We start from the raw sequence: 19,495 nt of genomic DNA, 5'->3' as shown, positions 1-19,495 counted from the left end.
GAGTTGATACAAGTTTATTCTTAGGATGTTACTAGTTAGATAATAATTACCTGTTGCATGTTTCGCCACTGGTCATTACTAATGCCGTTGTCAAATTCCAGTGAGTTGTGCTCAATTTCACCGCCGTAGTTGCTATCACTGAATCCGGGTTTGCCCAGGCGTATCGGGTCGTTCGGCTGGGCCGGCGTTTCCGTGCCGTAGAATATCAGATTCCACTGAGTTATTTGTGCTGTTCGGTGTTATAAACGAGAAATTCAAGAAAAATGTTATTAAAAAATCTGTTTGGTGTACGAATCGGTTTGACTAGATGCTTATAAAGGAAGATAAATGGAGAAACAAAAATAAAACAACAACCCAAGAGTGCTGTCAAAATATTTTACCGAAACTGAAGACAAATTATAACAATATACTACAAACTTAATTGGCACTCCGAGAGGAGCTAGTGGCAATTATTGTTTCGCAAATTAGTTATATCTAGCTGACGCGCGACTGTCATCTCATCTGAAAAATACCACCGACGATGACAGTAGCAGCAACAACAACCAAAACAACAAAATAAAAGCAACCCCCCTTTATTGAGGAACGGGCGTGATGGTGAAACCTCGCTTCTCATCGTTTAAAACTAAATATTAGTCCGAGGTAATTAGCTAATGACGTTAATTTCTTGACGAGAAATTATGGCAAACTTGAGTCAAACTGCACTTTAGCGCAGTCACTCTCCGTCCGTCCGGAACGAGTGACATCCAAAGCAAAACTTTCTCTGCAAACAGAATTAAGTGAGCTGAAAGATAGAATAAGAAGAAAAAAAAAACAATAAGTAAAACAACAACTTCTTAGAAAGACCCGTACCCGTGTCTCTCACTGAAAGTGCCGAGAGACACTATGTGCAAAAATAGAATTTTCAAAACTTTAAAACGATTCCCGACATTGGTTCGGGATGTGCGATTTATTTCGGTATGGTTTTTGCAGCTTCGAAGCAGTTTAGCAGTCAGAATAGCTTATTTGTAGTAAATTGGATTTCCCAACCAAGGTGTTGCTACGTGACCGGAATGAGTCGTGTGGCTTGTCGGTATCGACGGTACGACGATTCTATTCGGTGTAATCAACCATGCGTCTCCTCCGCAAATCAGTATTTTGCTGGGGATGGAAAGTTAGTTGAAGAATTTATTGAGTTTTCCCATTGTATGCAGTCGGAATGTCAAGGAAGCAATAGGACAAGTAGTTCCACAGAGAACAATCATTCGGTCTGATGTCGAGTTGGACATAAAACAAGAGTTATCGGCAATAACTGCAACTGTAAAAGGAATTAAAACTTTAATGCAGGCGATGTGCGAAATGATTGAGTCACCCGAACTCTTGGCCTACACCGTGAACTGCAGAAAAAAAAAGAACAAAAAATAGATAAGTTGATAAAACGATCAGCCTGAAGTTGGAATTAAATTCCTTCGCTAGCTTGTTGCTGTTCTGCCGTAAACAAGAAACCTTTGGAATGAGGGAATCATTTACTTTATTTTATTTGATGCAAAACTTTATTCTCACGAATAGCGGAAACTTTTGCCGAGTCGTTCATTTTATATAATCGCTCGAAGAACTTTGTTGGTGAGTTTCAAGCATTCTTGTATGATGGAATCTATCCGGCTCTTAAAATGAACACTTTTCGGTTGAAGACTTTGTGTGTGAATTTGCAGGTACCTCATACAATGCAATTCATAGGAACTCTAGCTCATCAAATGACTGGCTTTTCCAACAATGGCTTCAATCCGTAACAAATGACGGAATATTCCATTCGTAATAAATTAAATAAATTTTACAGATCTAATTCGCAGTCTACCAAGAAGATATGTGCTTCTGCGGCTTGATCGATTAACGGACGTATTTTATCATCTAATGATTCTTGCTTCAAGTTGCACTGGCTTCCGAGCTTTGTTTTTTTTTTAAATTCAATTGAATTCAAATTCATGTACCCTTCAAAATGCTTAATTTAACATGTTCTTGAATGTGAATTTGTGTGATCTGAGACGTTCCATTTATGTTCATAAGATATAAAATAACACGATATTTTTCCAACTTATATTTCGTGAAACAAACAAAACATAGATTAAGAATTTAGCGTTTTTTGAAGTTCAAATTGTGTTGGGCTTTATGTCTGTTAGAGCTTGAAGAATACATGAATTAAGTTAAACTGGCTCAATCTAAATTTCTCCTATATTGCAATAAAAACTGTATCTAAAAAAAATGATATTGCTTTTATTTTGTCTCAAATAGCAATTCAATTGAGTGATTTTGTTGTTATATAATTTATTTTACCACAGCTTTCGTTGAATGGTTAATATACGATTAAATGAATATCAAGTGAATATTTCTAAGCCGTCGCAGTTCCGTTACGAAATCTTGAACGAAATCACAAACTAAATAGTTAAACAACAATCGTTTATGAATTCGAGTGAAGCTTTTATCGTTGATTTTGTTTAGTTGCTTTCATGAGTCGAATATCAAAAAACTGGCAAATACATTATTCTAGTATGCCGATTTTGTTAGTTTCACTTACTTTGATAATGCCGGTTTCCAGTTTCCTTTTATGAAATTACCGAAAATGGTGGTCGAAAACATCATAACGGAACTTACTTCGATTACTTCGAAAAGGTTAGATCGGTTTTAGCGAGCTAAGATGATTCCATAGGTTACGAGGATCCGACTTCCAGTTCCGAAAATATAGGGTGTTAAGTGTTAAAAATTCAAAACCTTTACTTAAAACAAGGATACAAAAAACGTAGAAAATTGTAAAACTGTTTTAATATATAGGTCTTGTTAGTTAAATACCATAGATAAACTTTTTTTTGGCTATACCTGTTCCGGGCTCCAATTCCAGAAATAAAGTCAAAAAGGTTTTTTGCATCGATTTCTCAAGTTATTGATAATGAGAAAGTTTAACTTTGGTTCTATATTTCAAGCACATTCTAGCCTTCGGCGAAACGGTCTTCTGCGAAATGGCCTTCGGCGAAATGACCTTTTGAATAACGGTCTTATGAGAAACGGTTTTCGGCGAAATGACCTTCGGTGAAATGGCCTCCGAAGAAATGGCCTCCAAAGAAATGACCTTCAACGAATTGTCCTTCGGCGAAATGGCCTTCGGCGAAATGGCCTTCGGCGAAATGGCATTCGGCGAAATGGCCTTCGACGAAATGGTCTTCTGAGAAATTGCCTTCTGAGAAATGGCCTGAGAAATGGTATTTTGAGAAAAAGCCTTCTGAAAAATGGTCTTCTTAGAAACGACCTTCTGAGAATTGGCTTCTGAAAAATAGCCTTTTGAGAAATGACTTTCTGAGAAATCACTTTCTGAGAAATGGCTTTCTGAGAAAAGATTTGCCGAAATAGTCTTGAGAGAAATAGCCTTCGGCAAATGGACTTCTGAGAAATGGCTTTCTGAGAAATGGGCTGAGAAATTGTCTACTGATAAATGGTGTTCTGATAAATGGCCTTCGGCGAAATGACTTTTGGCGAAATGACCTTCGGCGATGTGACCTTTGTCAAAATGGCCTTCGGCGAAATGGCCTTCTGAGAAATAGCCTGAGAAATGGCCTTCTTAGAAATGGCCTTTTGAGAAAAAGCCTTCTGAAAAATGGTCTTCTTAGAAACGACCTTCTGAGAATTAGTTTCTGAGATATAGCATTTCGAGAAATTACTTTCTGAGCAATAGTCATCTGAAAAAACACTCTCTGAGAAATAGCCATCTGAATAATTGCCTTCTGATAAATGGCCTTCGGCGAAATGACTTTTGGCGAAATGACCTTCGGCGATGTGACCTTTGTCAAAATGGCCTTCGGCGAAATGGCCTTCTGAGAAATAGCCTGAGAAATGGCCTTTTGAGAAAAAGCCTTCTGAAAAATGGTCTTCTTAGAAACGACCTTCTGAGAATTAGTTTCTGAGATATAGCATTTCGAGAAATTACTTTCTGAGCAATAGTCATCTGAAAAAACACTCTCTGAGAAATAGCCATCTGAATAATTGCCTTCTGATAAATGGCCTTCGGCGAAATGACTTTTGGCGAAATGACCTTCGGCGATGTGACCTTTGTCAAAATGGCCTTCGGCGAAATGGCCTTCTGGGAAATAGCCTGAGAAATGGCCTTTTGAGAAAAAGCCTTCTGAAAAATGGTCTTCTTAGAAACGACCTTCTGAGAATTGGTTTCTGAGATATAGCATTTCGAGAAATTACTTTCTGAGCAATAGTCATCTTCTGGCCTTCTGAGAAATGGACTTCTGAGGAATGGCCCTTTGAGAAATGGCCTTCTGCGAAATGGCCTTCTAAGAAAAAGCCTTCTGAAAAATGGTCTTCTGAAAATTGGCTTCTGAGAAATGGCCTTCTGAGAAATAGCCTGAGAAATAGTCTCCTGAGAAATAGCCTTAGGCGAAATGGCCTTCGGAATTGAACTCGAATTTGGAATTTGGCGCAATTGAGCTCAGTCATTATCGAAAAAAAAACGCAAATAAATTTTTAATGATTCCTGCATACACAAAATTTTGCAGGATACTTAAGCTTCTGAAATATTTCAGTCTTCCAGAAGTTGCGGTCTGGAGCGGATCCATTTATTCTGTACAAATAATTAAGAATGTTACTTCATACTTCACAACACATTTTTTATACCATTAATACCATTTGACGAATTAACTCTCCTTAGACACAAGTTCGATTGATCACTACATCACATCTCCAGAATGATTCAAAGAAAGGTGAAACTTACAGAAGTAAAAATCGAGTTTTACTTTCTTTCGAATAAATACTTCAAAACAACCTTTTTTTAACATGGACTGTAGTTGTACTATACACGATACTGAATCAGTAATAGAAATGCCCTTCTGAGAAATAGCCTTCTGAGTAATAGCCTTTTGTGAAATGGCTTTCTGAGTAACGGCCTTTTGAGAAAAGGCCTTATGAAAAAAAAGCCTTCTGAGAAATGGCCCTCTAAAAAATGATCTTCAAAAATGGTATTCTGAAAATAGTCTCTGAAAAATGGCCTTCGGAGAAATGGCCATCTGAAAAAAGGCCTTCTGAGAAAAGGTCTTCTTAGAAAAGGCCTTTCTGAAAAATGGCTTCCTGAGAAATGGTCTTCTTAGAAATGACGTTCTGAGAAATGGCTTACTGAGAAACAGCCTTCTGGGAAATGGTCTTCTGAAAAATGGGCTTCTGAGAAATGGCCCTCTAAAGAATGGTCTTCTGAAAAATGGTGTTCTGAAAAGTAGCCTTCTGAAGAACGGTATTCTGAAAAATAGCCTTCTGAAAAATGGCCTTCTGAATAATAGCCTTCTGAAAAATGACCTTCGGAAAAATGGGCTTCTGAGAAATGGCCCTCTAAAGAATGGTCTTTTGAAAAATGGTATTCTGAAAAGTAGCCTTCTGAAGAACGGTATTCTGAAAAATAGCCTTCTGAAAAATGACCTTCGGAAAAATGGGCTTCTGAGAAATGACCCTCTAAAGAATGGTCTTTTGAAAAATGGTATTCTGAAAAATAGCCTTCTGAAAAATGGCCTTCTGAGAAATGGACTTCTGAAAAATGGCCTTTTGAGAAATAGCCTTTTGAGAAATGAGATAAGACCTTATGAAAAATGGCCTTCTGAGAAATGGCCCACTGAGAAATGGTCTTTTGAAAAATGGGCTTCTGAGAAATAGCCCTCTAAGAAATGGTCTTCTGAAAAATAACCTTCTGAAAAATAACCTTCGGAGAAATGGCCTTCTGAGAAATAGCCTTCGGTGAAATAGCCTTCTGAGAAATGGATCTCTAAAGAATGGTCTTCTGGAAAATGGTATTCTGAAAAATAGCCTTCTGAAAAATGGTATTCTGGAAAATAGCCTTGTGAAAAATGGCCATCTGAATAATAGCCTTCTGGAAAATGGCCTTCGGAAAAGAATGGTCTTTTGAAAAATGGTATTCTGAAAAATGGCCTTCTGAAAAATAGCCTTCTGAGAAATGGCCCTCTAAGAAATGATCTTCTGAAAAATGGTATTCTGTAAATAGTCTCTGAAAAATGGCCTCCGGGAAATGGCCATCTGAGAAAAGGCCTTCTGAGAAAAGGTCTTCTGAGAAAAGGCCCTTCTGAAAAATGGCTTTCTGAGAAATGGCCTTCTGAGAAATGACGTTCTGAGAAATGGCCTACTGAGAAATGTCCTCCTGAGAAATAGCCTTTGAGAAATGGTCTTCTGAAAAATGGCCTTCTGAAAAATGGCCTTTTAAGAAATAGCCTTTTGAGAAATGAGAAAAGACCTTATGAAAAATGACCTTCTGAGAAATGGCCCACTGAGAAATGATCTTTTGTGAAATGGGCTTCTGAGAAATGGCCCTCTGAGAAATGGTCTTCTGACAAATAACCTTCTGAAAAATGGCCGAGAAAGGGCCTTCTGAGAAACGGTCTTCGGAGAAACGGCCTTCTGAGAAATGGCCTTCGGAGAAATGGCCATCTGAGAAATGGCCTTCGGTGAAATAGCTTTCTGAAAAATGGCCTTCTGAGAAACGATCTTATGGGGAATGGCCTTCTGAGAAACGGCCTTCGGAAAAATGGTCTTCTGAGAAACGGCCATCTGAGAAATGGCCTTCGGAGAAATGGTCTTCTGGAAAATGGTCGGTGAAATGGCTTAATCGGATAAAAAATTCCCTATTGCAGTGTTTATTTAAAAATTGCTGTAGGGACAACCAGGGCGCGTAAGAAAAACGTATTGGGTGAGGGAGTTGAAATGCCAACATTAAGCAAACAACGGAATGCAGTACAGGGGATTTGTTTTGCTAGATCGTAGTAACCAGTTGATTAGGCGTTTCATTAGAACGGTTGAAGCTATTCATGTTAAGAAAAACGGATTTAAGAGGTTTCACGCAAACCGATTTGTATAAGAAAACACCTAACATAGGATTTAAACAAATTAAAAAATTGAAAAATCAGTAGATTAAAAAAAGTTAGTTGTTAGTATTTTTAAAAGAAAAAAAATCCAACATACAAACATACAAACACTTTAACGACAGCAATCAACCTACGAATCATAATACGACACAAATTCGGAGAAACAAAAATTGAACAAAAAAAGAAAAGAAAACGGTATCGAACTATACATCGGTGACAGCAACAGTACCCTTTCCGCTTTTCGGTCCACTGGACACGAACTGGGACGCATGTGTGCGGCCGTAGAACGGCTGAATCGGCTGCAGACTGGACGCGATCTTGCGCGGTCCGATGGCATCGATGATGTCGGTATCTGGGAAGAAGATTTTCGTGTTCGCTCGCGACGGTTTCCCGTTCGTTACGACGTTCGACGTTCCGACGGATCCCGCCGATCCGGCGACCGAGTAGGAAGACGTCTTCGATTGTAGTAGCTGTTGTTGTTGTTGTTGCTGCTGCTGAACCCCGCTCGATCCCGCTTTCGGTCGGTCCAGATCGTCCCGGATTGAGGAGTATGGTTTCAGTTCGGGATAGAATTGTTGGATTTTTTCGTACTGTTGGAACAGTTTCGGGATTCGAGCGTTGGTCGAGGAGAACCGTTCGGTTTGGGCGGGATTTTGTGTCGTTAGAACCGTCGTTGTTCCTGCCGTTTGGCTACCATTGCCGGCCACCAACGTGGATGGAAGGGCCGTGGTGGAGGTTGTCGTGATTGGTTTGCGTGAGGACAACCGGGGAGGGATTTGAGCGTTGTTATCCTTCACCTGTTTGGGGGCCTTGATTGCGATCTGTTTTTCGTAGATGTGTGAAGTGGCAGCATGGTACTTATCACTTTTCCCGTAGTTGATGGTTTGCATGGCCGGTTTCGGTTTTGGGGTTTGATTTTTCCTATTCCCCGTGTTGTACTCGTACTTTTTCCCACTTCCGTACGAATTCAAAAACACATTCAAAGTAGTTTGACTGATGGGTCGGGCGGTGGTCGTTTTCGAGGAATTTTTATTGGATTTGTTTTTATTTTTGTTGTTCTTCCGGGTGGGTGTCACCGGCGGAGCCTGATAGCCAGGAGTCATTCCGAACTGTGCGGTCGGGGTGTAGGTTGCGTATTGCATCTGCTGTTTCCGGTTGGGTTTTCCGAGGGAGCCGGTAGCGTAGAAACTCTTCGAACCACCGACAGAATAGGGATTGAATCCCGAAGCCGGTATGATGGGTGGCAGCATCGGTGACGCCGTGGAGACCCGCGGTACGTTCGGTGGATCGTTCGGATCCGGCGGAAGGTTGGTTCCGTACAAAATCAACGACCAACCGCGAATCAGCGAGTATCCTTTGTGGCGTAATTGTTGGTGATATATTTTGTTAGTGAATTTATCCGACCAATTTGGCAGGCAAGCATGTCCGGGAACAAGGGAAAACACGAGGTGTGAGGGGTTGTTAGTTGTTAGTGAGTTATGGCGATTGTATGGTGCTTGAAGGCTATTGCAGTGAGTGAACATCATTCTGTCAATTCGAGCTACATGTTCGGTAAATGGTTTTGTACGAGTGATGGGATCCCATATTTAATTAAGTGCAGCATAAAACTTTACGCCAATTAATTACTCGCTCTCTCCACGTAAAAAGCGGACAGTCGGTTGCGAGACCAGGATTGTCAAGTTAATTGATTTTCAAAATGTGCAATGTGACGTCCGTTGCTAATTTGGCGAATGGCTGCCAAATCAAATTGAAAAGCCTAATTGATTTATTTGGCGGTGGCGAGATAACGAGAATTGAAAAGTTCTTTTTTTCCTCTACCGTGGTTAGAATTTATTTCACCACTGCTTGCAGATTTGATCCCAATAATCAATGGTTCATCACGAACAAATGGTTCAATGATTGAAAAAACATCGAACCTATGACGTAATGCAGCTTTGTTCAATTTTACTCCCAGCAAGTGCTAAAACCTGTATTATTTATTCATTTCTCAAATTACAGTGAAGTCTTCTACAACGCGGATTAAGGACTCTTCACACATATCCGGTCCGGTTCAGTGCCGGCACGACACCGGGCACGGATACTGATATTATTTCATTCGTTTTCTATGCGCGCATTCACACCTATCCGGTACTGTGCCGTTTCAGTGCAGCTCGCCGTCAGTGACGCTACGTCCGGCAAACTCAAATTCGTCGTCACAGATATTTTTTTATTTTCACTGAAGTCGGTATGTCACTGCATTTACTGTGCCGGAACGGAAGTGGCACGGAAACTGAACGGAAGGGTTCCGACAAAAAAATAACACTGACGGCGCATTGAAGACACTTTCACTGAACCGTCACGGAACTGAAATGTGTGAATAGTCCTTTACTTCGTGCCGGAAAACCGGATCTCGACTGATTGAGGCTGTGAACGATTATCTTGCATCTGGAAACTGTGTGTAATCAAAGTTTTTAAACTCCTATACCAAAGATGATGGCGACCAGTGTTGGGAAAATCATGATAAAAAGAGGTCATTTCATTATTATTCTTGAAAAACCAGTGTAAAAGATTTCCATTCATGAAACAAGCCTCCACAAAACTCTGAAGTTCACAAGTGATTTTTTTGTGCCAGCGAAACTTGATGACGAATTTTCACCCACAGAAATATCGCTAAAGAGATAGTCCAATGATATTTCTATGCTGAATTTTCCATTCTATACTGAATAATTTCGCAACTGAATCGAAACTGAGAAATAATGACTGCGATATTTTTGATGAAGGGTAGGGTGATCAATATGAACAACACATTCCACATTCCACATTCCAAATAGTGAATATTACGACGAAATGCTGTTTTAATTCCAGCTGGTTGATTACACTGCACTATTTAGATCAAACCCAATAAAACGCTATTTAGTATGAACTGGATTTATATAAGTAACGCAGTATATCGCATCTCTTGAACACACAGCAGGCACAGCGTTTGAATTGGCGTAGCGATAACCTGCGTTCCTGTTACTTCTATGTATGATATTCAAGCTCAATTGGGTAATATTATTTAATCAGCTGCATAACAACATGCTAACAGTTTCAGTGAGAATCACGTTTGTTATACATAAACTGTTAATGCACTCAAGCACGAAACCTAAAAACAAGAATTCCTATTGGGGCACTAGTAAATAACGGAAGTAATACGATAAATTAACGAGCTGACAACTGAAATCTGAGCGTTCTGATAGAGTAGAAGCTAGAGCTTCGTGCATCAAATTCTGATACAGTTGGAAGTAATGTTATTGATATTTTATGAGCGGGTTTGACGAGTAGATGCCAGTAAGTAATATTTGAAATCAATTCACAATCCAAGATGGCGTTTTTTGGTTTGAAATATTTATTCACAACACCTCACAAATTAGTACCATTTTTTTTGTTTTGATTATAGAGGTTTTAACCTTAAGGTCATTCGCCTCTTCGGACCAGAAAAACTTTTTAACCTTATGTGCGGGGTTGGGAATCGAACCCAGGCGGGCTGCGTGAAAGGTATCGACTTACCCATCACGCTATGCCCGTCCCCTAAAAATTAGTACTTTCGCAGAAGGTTTGATAATTAGATAATTGCGGCGATTTTCAATAGAAGATAATGACATTCAGATGTCGAAAGTCCAATACGCAAAAGCAATATGCAATGCAAATACTGCAAAAAAAATACATTCTGAATATTGAGATTTCGTTTTATTTCCAGGATAGATTTATTCCCATGGACTGAATAGATTAAATGCATTCAAACGATATTCAGCATGAATTCGATTTATCGAAGTAACAGGAGTGCAGGGTTTTGTATAACGTTTAAGACAGCCTTCTGCTGAGAAGCAATGTTTGCTACGATAGCACTTGATAGAGTGCCCTTCCACTGGGTTGGTTTGAACCTCGATCTAGTCAAGTCCTGCACACCGGTTACTTCTCTGTATGAAATTTAGGTAAATAGCAGTAATATTGTTAAAACTGCTGCCTGAAACATGCTTTATGATTAGATTTTCATTATTGTCATTATAATTGTTTTTAATCACAGCACGTCATATTAAGATTAGTTTGAAATTTATTTTCAATACATCATCCACTGTATTGAATATCACCATTTTCAGTTAAAAGGGTTGTATGGCTGATAATCGTGAGAATTTCGTTCATACTCTCCTCTTCGAGTGATCATAATCATCGTTAATCTGTGGATAGTGATGATCGTTTCCTAAATATTTGAAGATTTAAATTCTTCGCAACATTGGTTTGAAGTAGTTGAAAAACCAAAGGATTGTGATTTCAGGTTTATCGATAGTTCTTAGAAACTCTCACGAAACGAACTTTTACGAAGCAGATTTGAAGGCTACACCTCAAAAAACGATGTTTGAATTCTTTCTAAAATCCAAGATGGCGACTTCCGGGTTATCTACAAAACTCTTACTAAACAAGTATTTTAAAAGCGAGTTAAAAGACTAGGACCCTGAAGGCGTGGTTTGGATTCGTTTCAAAATCCAAAATGGCAACTTCTGGTTTATCGATATTCTAAATAAAAAAATATTACAAAATTAGAATTTTCGTAACGGATTTCTCGAGAAGGTTTCGAAAACTGATGGTTAAAAACATTTCAAAATTCAAAATGGTGACTTTTGGTCTGAGATTATATAACAAAATTGAGGGACGGGTGTAGCGTGACGGATAAGTTGATGCCTTTCACGCAGCCTGCCTGGGTTCAATTCCCAACCCCGTCATTACCAATACCATTTTTGGATAACTGCATTCCAGATTCGTTCTACAAATGCAACTATATTCGATATCTTTAGAAGGATACTGTCAAAAATAGAGTCTTGGATATTAAATATACGTCGAACATAGTTTTCCATTTTTTAGTTCATTTCGTAAATACCATGCAGTTCGGGATTTCAAAGTATATCATTAAAAAAAATTGAAACGACAGCGTCATCTCCTGAAGCCTAGAGTTAAGGACTACCGGTTTCGAAAATATTTATTTTGTAAGAATTTTCAAAGGATATTGATAAGTCGCCATCTTGGATTTTGGGACGACTTCAAATATAGTTTTGATTTGTCTAATAGTAAATATCGTTTATTTTGATTCGGCTTTAACCTGATTGTGGTCGTTTGCCGGGTTAAGTCTTGGATTTTCAGAGATACAAACTACGTTTTCCGGAGCCTGATATCACAATCCGCCTTGAAAATTCTTATTTTGTATGTTGTGTTAGAAATATGGATAAACCAAAAGTTACAATCTTCTTGAAGAATACTATTAGATACCATCGTGTATTTTGTCACGATTTGCAATGCCGTTTTCCGAAAGTATCTATCTTCGATTTTTCAACGACTCTGAGCATCGTTTTCTAGAATGTCCGGAAAAAAGTCGTTAAGCCGGAGGACGCAATATTGGATTTTGAGTCGACTTCAAAGATTTCTTTCCGGTATCCACTCTTCAAAACCGCTCAGAACGGTTACGAATGAAGAAAGATCGGAACGTTATTTTTCGAAATTTTCTCGAGAAAACCCAGCTTGAAAATACTCATTTTGTAAGAGTTTTTGAAAAATATCTATAAACTGGAGGTCGCCATCTTGGATTTTGAAACGATTTCAAATTTTCTTTTCTTCAAGCCTAATAACCATATCCGTCTCGAAGATACTCATTTTGAACTTTTTTTAGGAGAAGCTATTTGAAAATCCATTTCGTAAATACTCAGTTTGTAAAAATTATATAAGACACTTTTAAATATCCATGTTTCGGCATCCATTCTCCAAAAACGCTCAGAACAGCTAAGAAAGACGAAATAACCAAACGTCATTTTCCATAGATAAACTCAAGATTACGAAGTCCCATACCATTCCATAAAATATACGTGTTCAGTAATCGTGAACCGTAGAACTCAGTAATGATATATTTTTATTAGCCCTTTGTTACAAAGCGTCGATAAACATAGAAAAACGTCGCAAAAAAAAAACACGGTTACACTACAATATCGACAGAATATAAACATGCTCACAAGTTTTACTCGAAAGAATTTTCGATTGGATTTTAAGTTAGTTGAATATATTAAATAACTTCGACATTCATCATTAGTAAAATTAAAGAAACCAATCAGCTAACGGTTCATAAAATCTCTGATGCTTTCTGATTGATTTAAAACTGCTTTCAAACCCTTAAAAATCGTAAGACGGGACATGGGGTGTTGGCCCAATTTCCAATGAATTGTTCAGCAAATAACCTGCATGGGACAATAAGTTGTTTTAAAAATTTTTGCTAAACTTCTTCTCACTCAAACGCAAAACTGGGCGTTGCCTCCTACTGTTTACTTGTTGAATAAAAATAAATCATGATGCTGAAGATTGTTATTCATATTTGAGCTAGTAATATTTTCCCGGTTTGGCACAAAAATTCCCGATATGCTTACCCAGAGCTATAGCCTTTGAGATGGCCCTAAATATTGGCACCCTGCTGCACACGCTCATTGAACATAACTCATGATTTGAGTGGCCTCAAATTACTCAAATTTAAAAACAGGAGCGATGAAGTGATGAATTTGAGCATCGTAACCGTTACAGGATTGTTCAATGTTGAATCGAAACCAAAATTGAACAATTTTTAATCACTTTCTCACACTTTCCACTAGATAGAGCAATAACTCCAGCTATGAATTCCATGTAGTTGAATTCAATTGAAAAAGCGATTTTTTATTTTGAGTGCAAAATTACTCCAGTTTCGACAAGCCCCAACTAGTCGAAATTTCATACGCTCGGGATTCCTTATTACCTGATTCTTTTTTTTTTCGTAGCAGACTTCACTGTACATGTTTGAAGCTTCGTAAAGAAAGTAAAAAACAACGCGCCCCCATCGAACATCATTCCACAGGAAACGCATGTTCTCTGACATCGCCTCGATACCCATCATTTTCCACTTGACGACGATTGCTGCGTTTAAAGTCGATTTGGCTCATTACCATGGTTTCGAATCAAGCCTGAACAGAAACCGAATATCGTGTGGCGTAAGGGGGAACACATCAAGCGGCACCGGCATCGGTGTGCGCTCAAAGCAATCATTTTCACATTTCGGTTTTTCCACCCATTGACAGCCATTACCGAGAATAGTCACCATCTGCAACAGCCAACCAGCAAACGGTTCACAATCGTTTTTTTTTGCTTTGTTTTTAGATAACAGGCTCGACACTGATCGAGCGAGCACGAGAGTGAGTGACGAGCAAAAAAAAACACACACACCCACACACGTCAACATATCGTCCGTATCAATCTCACCTAATAAACGCCCCTCGTTGTGGATCTCGAGCTGCCAGGTCCCGTGCGGTGCCTCGCCCCATGTGTGCACCGACATGAACGGCCACTGATTGAAACCGGAACGAGATAAATCGTGAGACCTGTGAAATGGAGAAGAAGAAAAAACAAATCAAAGGCGGCGGAACAGTGCAGTAAGATGATGATAATCAATCGCCAGGCTTTTACGAGAGGTCAAAGTGGCCGCAAAAGTTGCGGTCGGATGCGACCGGGATCACTACGACTGACCTGGGTGTCAGCAGGGTGACTCGGGTGCCAGACGGCGATGTGAGGAAGATTTGAATATCGCCCCGCCGCTGAGAGGTGAGTGTGATTTTCGCCTGTACGTGTTCCAGATAGTTCACGCCCATGCAGTGTTCCACCGTCAGCTGGAGCGTGACTTTCGTGCGGGGTGGAATTTGTCTGTAGGTGAAAAACCGAGAGAATGGTTGTACACAGTTAGTAGTAGTACTATATTGAAAGCATATTTTTTTTGTATTTGACTCGTACTTGTCCAGATGAGGTGCGTTTATTTCGCAGACCTGTTGTTCCGGCACGGTTCTCCAGGTACGTGCCAGCTTTACCATGGCAGCAGCATCCATCAGTCCGTAGCCGAACGAGTGGGACACCGGTCGACCGACACCGTTTTTTGACCATGTTGGATCTTTCAGATTTCCGGGCTTCGCCGTACGAACAACTGTAAATGGCAGGCAATAACATGATGCATCGAATATTCATTCGCGTCAGTGATTTCGGAAGGCCATTCGCTGTCGGGGCAGCAGGGCTTTCGAAATTGAATTTGAAATGAGCCTAGGGCATGTTACCTATGTGTTGCATATCGCGCCACGTTAGATTCCGGTTCGCTTCCAGCACCAGTGCTGCTATGCCGGCGGCAAGCGGTGCCGAGGCCGAGGTTCCCGTATGCGACGTTGTACAGGAATGATGCAAATCCGTAGTGATCACCTGTTTCTCGTTTGTGTTCCCGCTGCTGTAGGTGGTCGCCAGCGTTGAGCTGCACATTTCCGAAAACCTAAAACAAAAAAAAAACAATAATATATTATAACCAATATTAAACATCTGCGCCACAGTAAAACCCTTACCAAGGCACTAATCCCTCCTGGGACGCACTCGAAATCGACAGAGTCCAGATCGAGTTCGTGTAGCCATCACAGTTGCAATTGTCGTGCTCCCTGCCGCCGTTTCCCGAAGCCCAGATGAAAATGGAACCCCGGCCGCCCCGGCCCTTTCGGACACCCTCGATGAAGGCACGCGTTGCCATATCGCCCGGACCGTCGACGGTTTTCCCATCGTCATCCGGACCCCACGAAGCACTGTAGATGTCGATGTGCTGTGAGTTAAGTCCCAACGATTTGGCTTCCACCACGTCCGTCACGTCACCGTCCAGCATCCGGACACCGCCCACACGGGCCCCGTACGCTATGCCGACCGCGCACTTGGAGTTGTTGGCTGTGGCGGCCACCTCCCCGGCGCACCGCGTCCCGTGTCGATTCGAATCCGTCAGATCGTAGTGCGGCATCGGATCACCGTCGTTGCCGTTGACGTCGTATGACGCCTTGGGGTCCTGTAGGGGTTAAAATACAATATGGAATTATTCTCGGGTTAAAAATCAATGTTTATTGTTCGTTTCGACAGGGCATAACAAATCTCGAACTGTTTGTTCGGTTGAGACTCAGCGGCCATTTGATAACATCGTCACCATCGGAAGTTCGACTGTTCGATTGTTCGAAAAACGGAGAAAATTAAATTCTATCAATTTACAATGAATATAAAATTCAAATTCACATTCCAATGGTAAAATCGAAGGTTTCGAGCGTCGAAAACGTGAGCTGAAACATACCAGTAGTGGAGGTCGGTGGAAACACAAACGAAAGCTCGGTTGATTTTTTATTCTCTCAAACACCGTTCAATTCTAGTCAAAAATGAATATTGTCCGGACGTGTTCGGAATTCAGGTGCCCAAATCAAAGGCGCTGCGAGTTGCTGCTCTCAGCGGCAATCTTTTTTTCTTTTTCTAAATATCAGGTGAATTGTTTTCGCTTTATCACCTTCCCCCACCCCATCCCTTCTACACTAGGGCATTGTCCGAACGGATCAAAGCGTTTCTCATTTGCACTAGAAAATAAAAGTAAATAAAAAAAAGGGTTCGCAATTTGTGGGCCATGTGCTTTGGCTGCAAACGGGGTGGTTTCAAGCCTTACTTACCAAGAAAACTGGAAGAGAAATGGCTATTCGCGGAAAGTATGGCGCTTTGAAGTGTAAAAAGTGGTTCATTTATTTTGGGTGAAATTTATTAATTTCCAGAGAAAAAAAACGGAATTCGTTTGCGGTCGTTTGGTATGTAGAACGGAATTATTTTTGGACCTAGTTAATATTGCTTAGAGATTTTTAATTATGGGTGAACTCTGGATTATGACCTTTGAATGAAACTTCACAGGAAAGACTAAAATTTTTAATTGAATAGATGAAACCATTCCCGTTGCCCATTTCTTAGAGGTAATTTTACGTGCCTGTAGCTATACATTCCAGTCACATTTTTTTAACATTTTCGCCCTTATTCTGAATAACGTCGTATCGATTTTACGATCGTATCTCATTTGCATTCCTAATAACGCTAGCAAAATCAAAGGTAGCTAGGATTCGATCGAACCGCATTCGATCGAAAAATCAATACGTCGTTATTCAGAATAAGGGCGATTGTCACATGCTTGATGGATACTTGAATAAGAGGAATTGTTCTTAGTGGCATCGATTATGACGTTGCAAACAAACTTCTTTGTCTACAATCAAAGAATTGGACTTGATCGATATATGCGTTGAACAGGACGGTACCACATGCTGCACTGCAAGCAAATCCAAGCATAAATATTGAAAGAGAGAGAGAGAGAGAGAGAATTTGGTGAACGATTATTTTCACGTTTTGAGACAGTCATCAGAGTGTCAAAAGCGTGTGTTTGAACTCGTTCCGAACCAAATTTAAGCCCTCCAATGAATTTTACATTAGTTGTATGAATGAGTTCGTACCGTTTTCTTACAGATGGCGTAACTTGATGTTTATATCAGTGTTTTACCTTTTTCTTAAAAAGCAGTTCTAGAATCAGTATGAGTCAGTTAGCTGAAGCGTAGAAAACAATACACTTTATTAACTATGAAAATTTCGAGTTTTGAGGCAAATAAAGTGTTTTTATGCGGGTAATTATTTCAATTAAAAAAAAACAACCGCCGAAAGTCATCGTATTTTGATGAAAGCGTATGGCAAACTCTAGCTAAGCGAACGTGTCGGATGTGATTTGCGCGGTTTAGAAGTGGCAAACTGGATTTAGAAAACGAAAAATTTGAAGATGAAGAATTGGAGGGATTGCTCGATCGTGACCCGTCGCAAATACAAAAAGAACTTGCGAAATTACTTGAAGTTACTCCACCAGTCATTTGCCAACGTTGAAAAGCGAAGGGAATTATCCGAAAGGTAGGCAATTGAGTGCTGTATGAATTGAAGCCAAGGGCGCATCGAACTCCGTTTATTCACGTACAACTGTTTCAACGGTACAAACAAAAAAAAAAGAGTTTTCCATCGAATTGTTAATGGCGATGAAAAGTGGGTCCATCACGATAACCCAAAATGTCATCGATGATCGTTCAGAATATTCCTGAACCTTACCTGAAGGGTTTACTTTGCATATGGTGGAATCAGCTGGGTGTGGTGTATTATGAGCTAACTCAACCAAGTGAAAGAGCTACAGGAGTGGACATCCGACGACAATTGATGCGTCTGAGCCGAGCATTGCCAGAAAAGTGGCCACAATATACCGATCGACACGACGAGGCAATTTAGCATGATATGACCCACCGGTCGAATTTTTGAAAATGGTAACCGTAAATTGTCAGAAAGATGGAAAAAAGTGGCTAGCGATGGACAACACGTAACTTTGAGAAGATGATGGAAACATACATCGGACTGAAAGCCGAAGCAAGACGTGTCTAACTGGCTATAAATGTGTCGAAAACAATCGGATGAGGCCCTGAAGAAGAAATACTACGCCTCTCATCACGAATATTGATAGACGGTGACGATAACGAACTGGTTGACGAGCTCGTGCATTTGGGCGGACTGGTGTCCGCCGATAATGATACCAGCAAAAGAAATTCTGAGGCGTGTTTTAGTGTGTGTCAAATCATGTTTCAAAACTCGATTGAAAGACACAAAAAAGTATTGTAAATTGTCCATGCCCAAGTTCCAGTCATCGAACAAAGCAGAATAATAGCTTCAAAGTTGTGTTCTTCCTTTTTTATATATCGTTTTTTTTATAACCGGCGTTAACCTAATTTTGGTCATACGCGGGCGTGTTCTTTCTTCTTTTTCTACCCTTTCAGTCATTTCCGGTTTTCAGAGGAAATCGTCAACCGAAACTTCGAGACTCGATAATGCAGAAAACGATACACAATGATTTTTACTTGTTGATGTTATTGTTTTGGTTTCCAGAGAGGTACTAGAGTGTAAAAACCTTGATTTGTCATAATTCAGTCTCTCTTTACAGCCAAACTTCCTGGATTTTAAATATATTGAAGATAGAATGAGAATTGACATTCGACTAAATTTTCAATCAAACGTTTTTTCGTTTTTGTCTTGTCGTAGATAAACAAGTGACGTTGGCATTGATACTGTATTTTGTTGAAGTAAAAGACTAACATTCTTCCACTCTCTCTTCGTTTCTTTTGAATGCGATCATTTGCGAATGAGATAAACGAAGTTGAGACTGTGGAATTGGATTTTTTCACTTAAAATACATCTCTTAAACGGAACTAATTTCATTGCTCAGAAATGGCTTAACCGATTTTCACAAACTTTAGTCTAAATACAAGGTTTACAAGGGGTGTTTGAAAATCCAAACCAGAAATTAGGCTCAAAACTGTTCCAATTTTTGACTAGGCCTACAAGTTCGAATAGTTTTACAATTTGTTTTGAAAATTTCGTACTATTTTGTGTCGTCAACTATTAGACATTTTTATATTTCATAATTCTGTCTTTACCTCAGCACCGTATTCAACAAAAATAACATACCGGTAACAAACATTCATGTCTGTGCCGTGATACTGTTTTCTTTTTAACAGAGGAAAACACGGACTTCGGACTCTTGTGTGCCGACGGGCTCGCTCATGCTTTCAAAATCGAGCTTCGGAGTTTGTTTTCGTTTTCTTAATCGCGTGCACGAAATCGAACACCATACATATCGTGCTTCGTTCGTAGAGACAGTGTTGTGTTTTCTTTCTCCGTACCACAACATGTACGTACCGATG

The 19,495-nt window shown here is 39.9% G+C and overlaps 1 protein-coding gene across 3 annotated transcripts in view; it reads right to left on the bottom strand.

Moving 5' to 3' along the window:
* Positions 1-19,495, bottom strand: part of LOC131427288 (furin-like protease 1) — a 664,527-nt gene that overhangs the window by 40,999 nt on the left and 604,033 nt on the right. For all 3 annotated transcript variants that reach the window (XM_058590335.1, XM_058590336.1, XM_058590334.1), the window contains 7 exons: positions 15,284-15,765; positions 15,008-15,213; positions 14,694-14,880; positions 14,433-14,606; positions 14,169-14,287; positions 7,117-8,241; positions 51-229 (listed from right to left, as the gene is read on the bottom strand). In XM_058590335.1, coding sequence (XP_058446318.1) covers positions 51-229; positions 7,117-8,241; positions 14,169-14,287; positions 14,433-14,606; positions 14,694-14,880; positions 15,008-15,213; positions 15,284-15,765 — 2,472 coding nt within the window. The remainder of the gene's footprint in view (positions 1-50; positions 230-7,116; positions 8,242-14,168; positions 14,288-14,432; positions 14,607-14,693; positions 14,881-15,007; positions 15,214-15,283; positions 15,766-19,495) is intronic.

The sequence above is a fragment of the Malaya genurostris genome, chromosome 2 (assembly GCF_030247185.1).
Source record: "Malaya genurostris strain Urasoe2022 chromosome 2, Malgen_1.1, whole genome shotgun sequence".
In the NCBI taxonomy this organism is placed as follows: Eukaryota; Metazoa; Arthropoda; class Insecta; order Diptera; family Culicidae; genus Malaya; species Malaya genurostris.
This window is presented reverse-complemented; position numbering and strand designations above follow the sequence as displayed.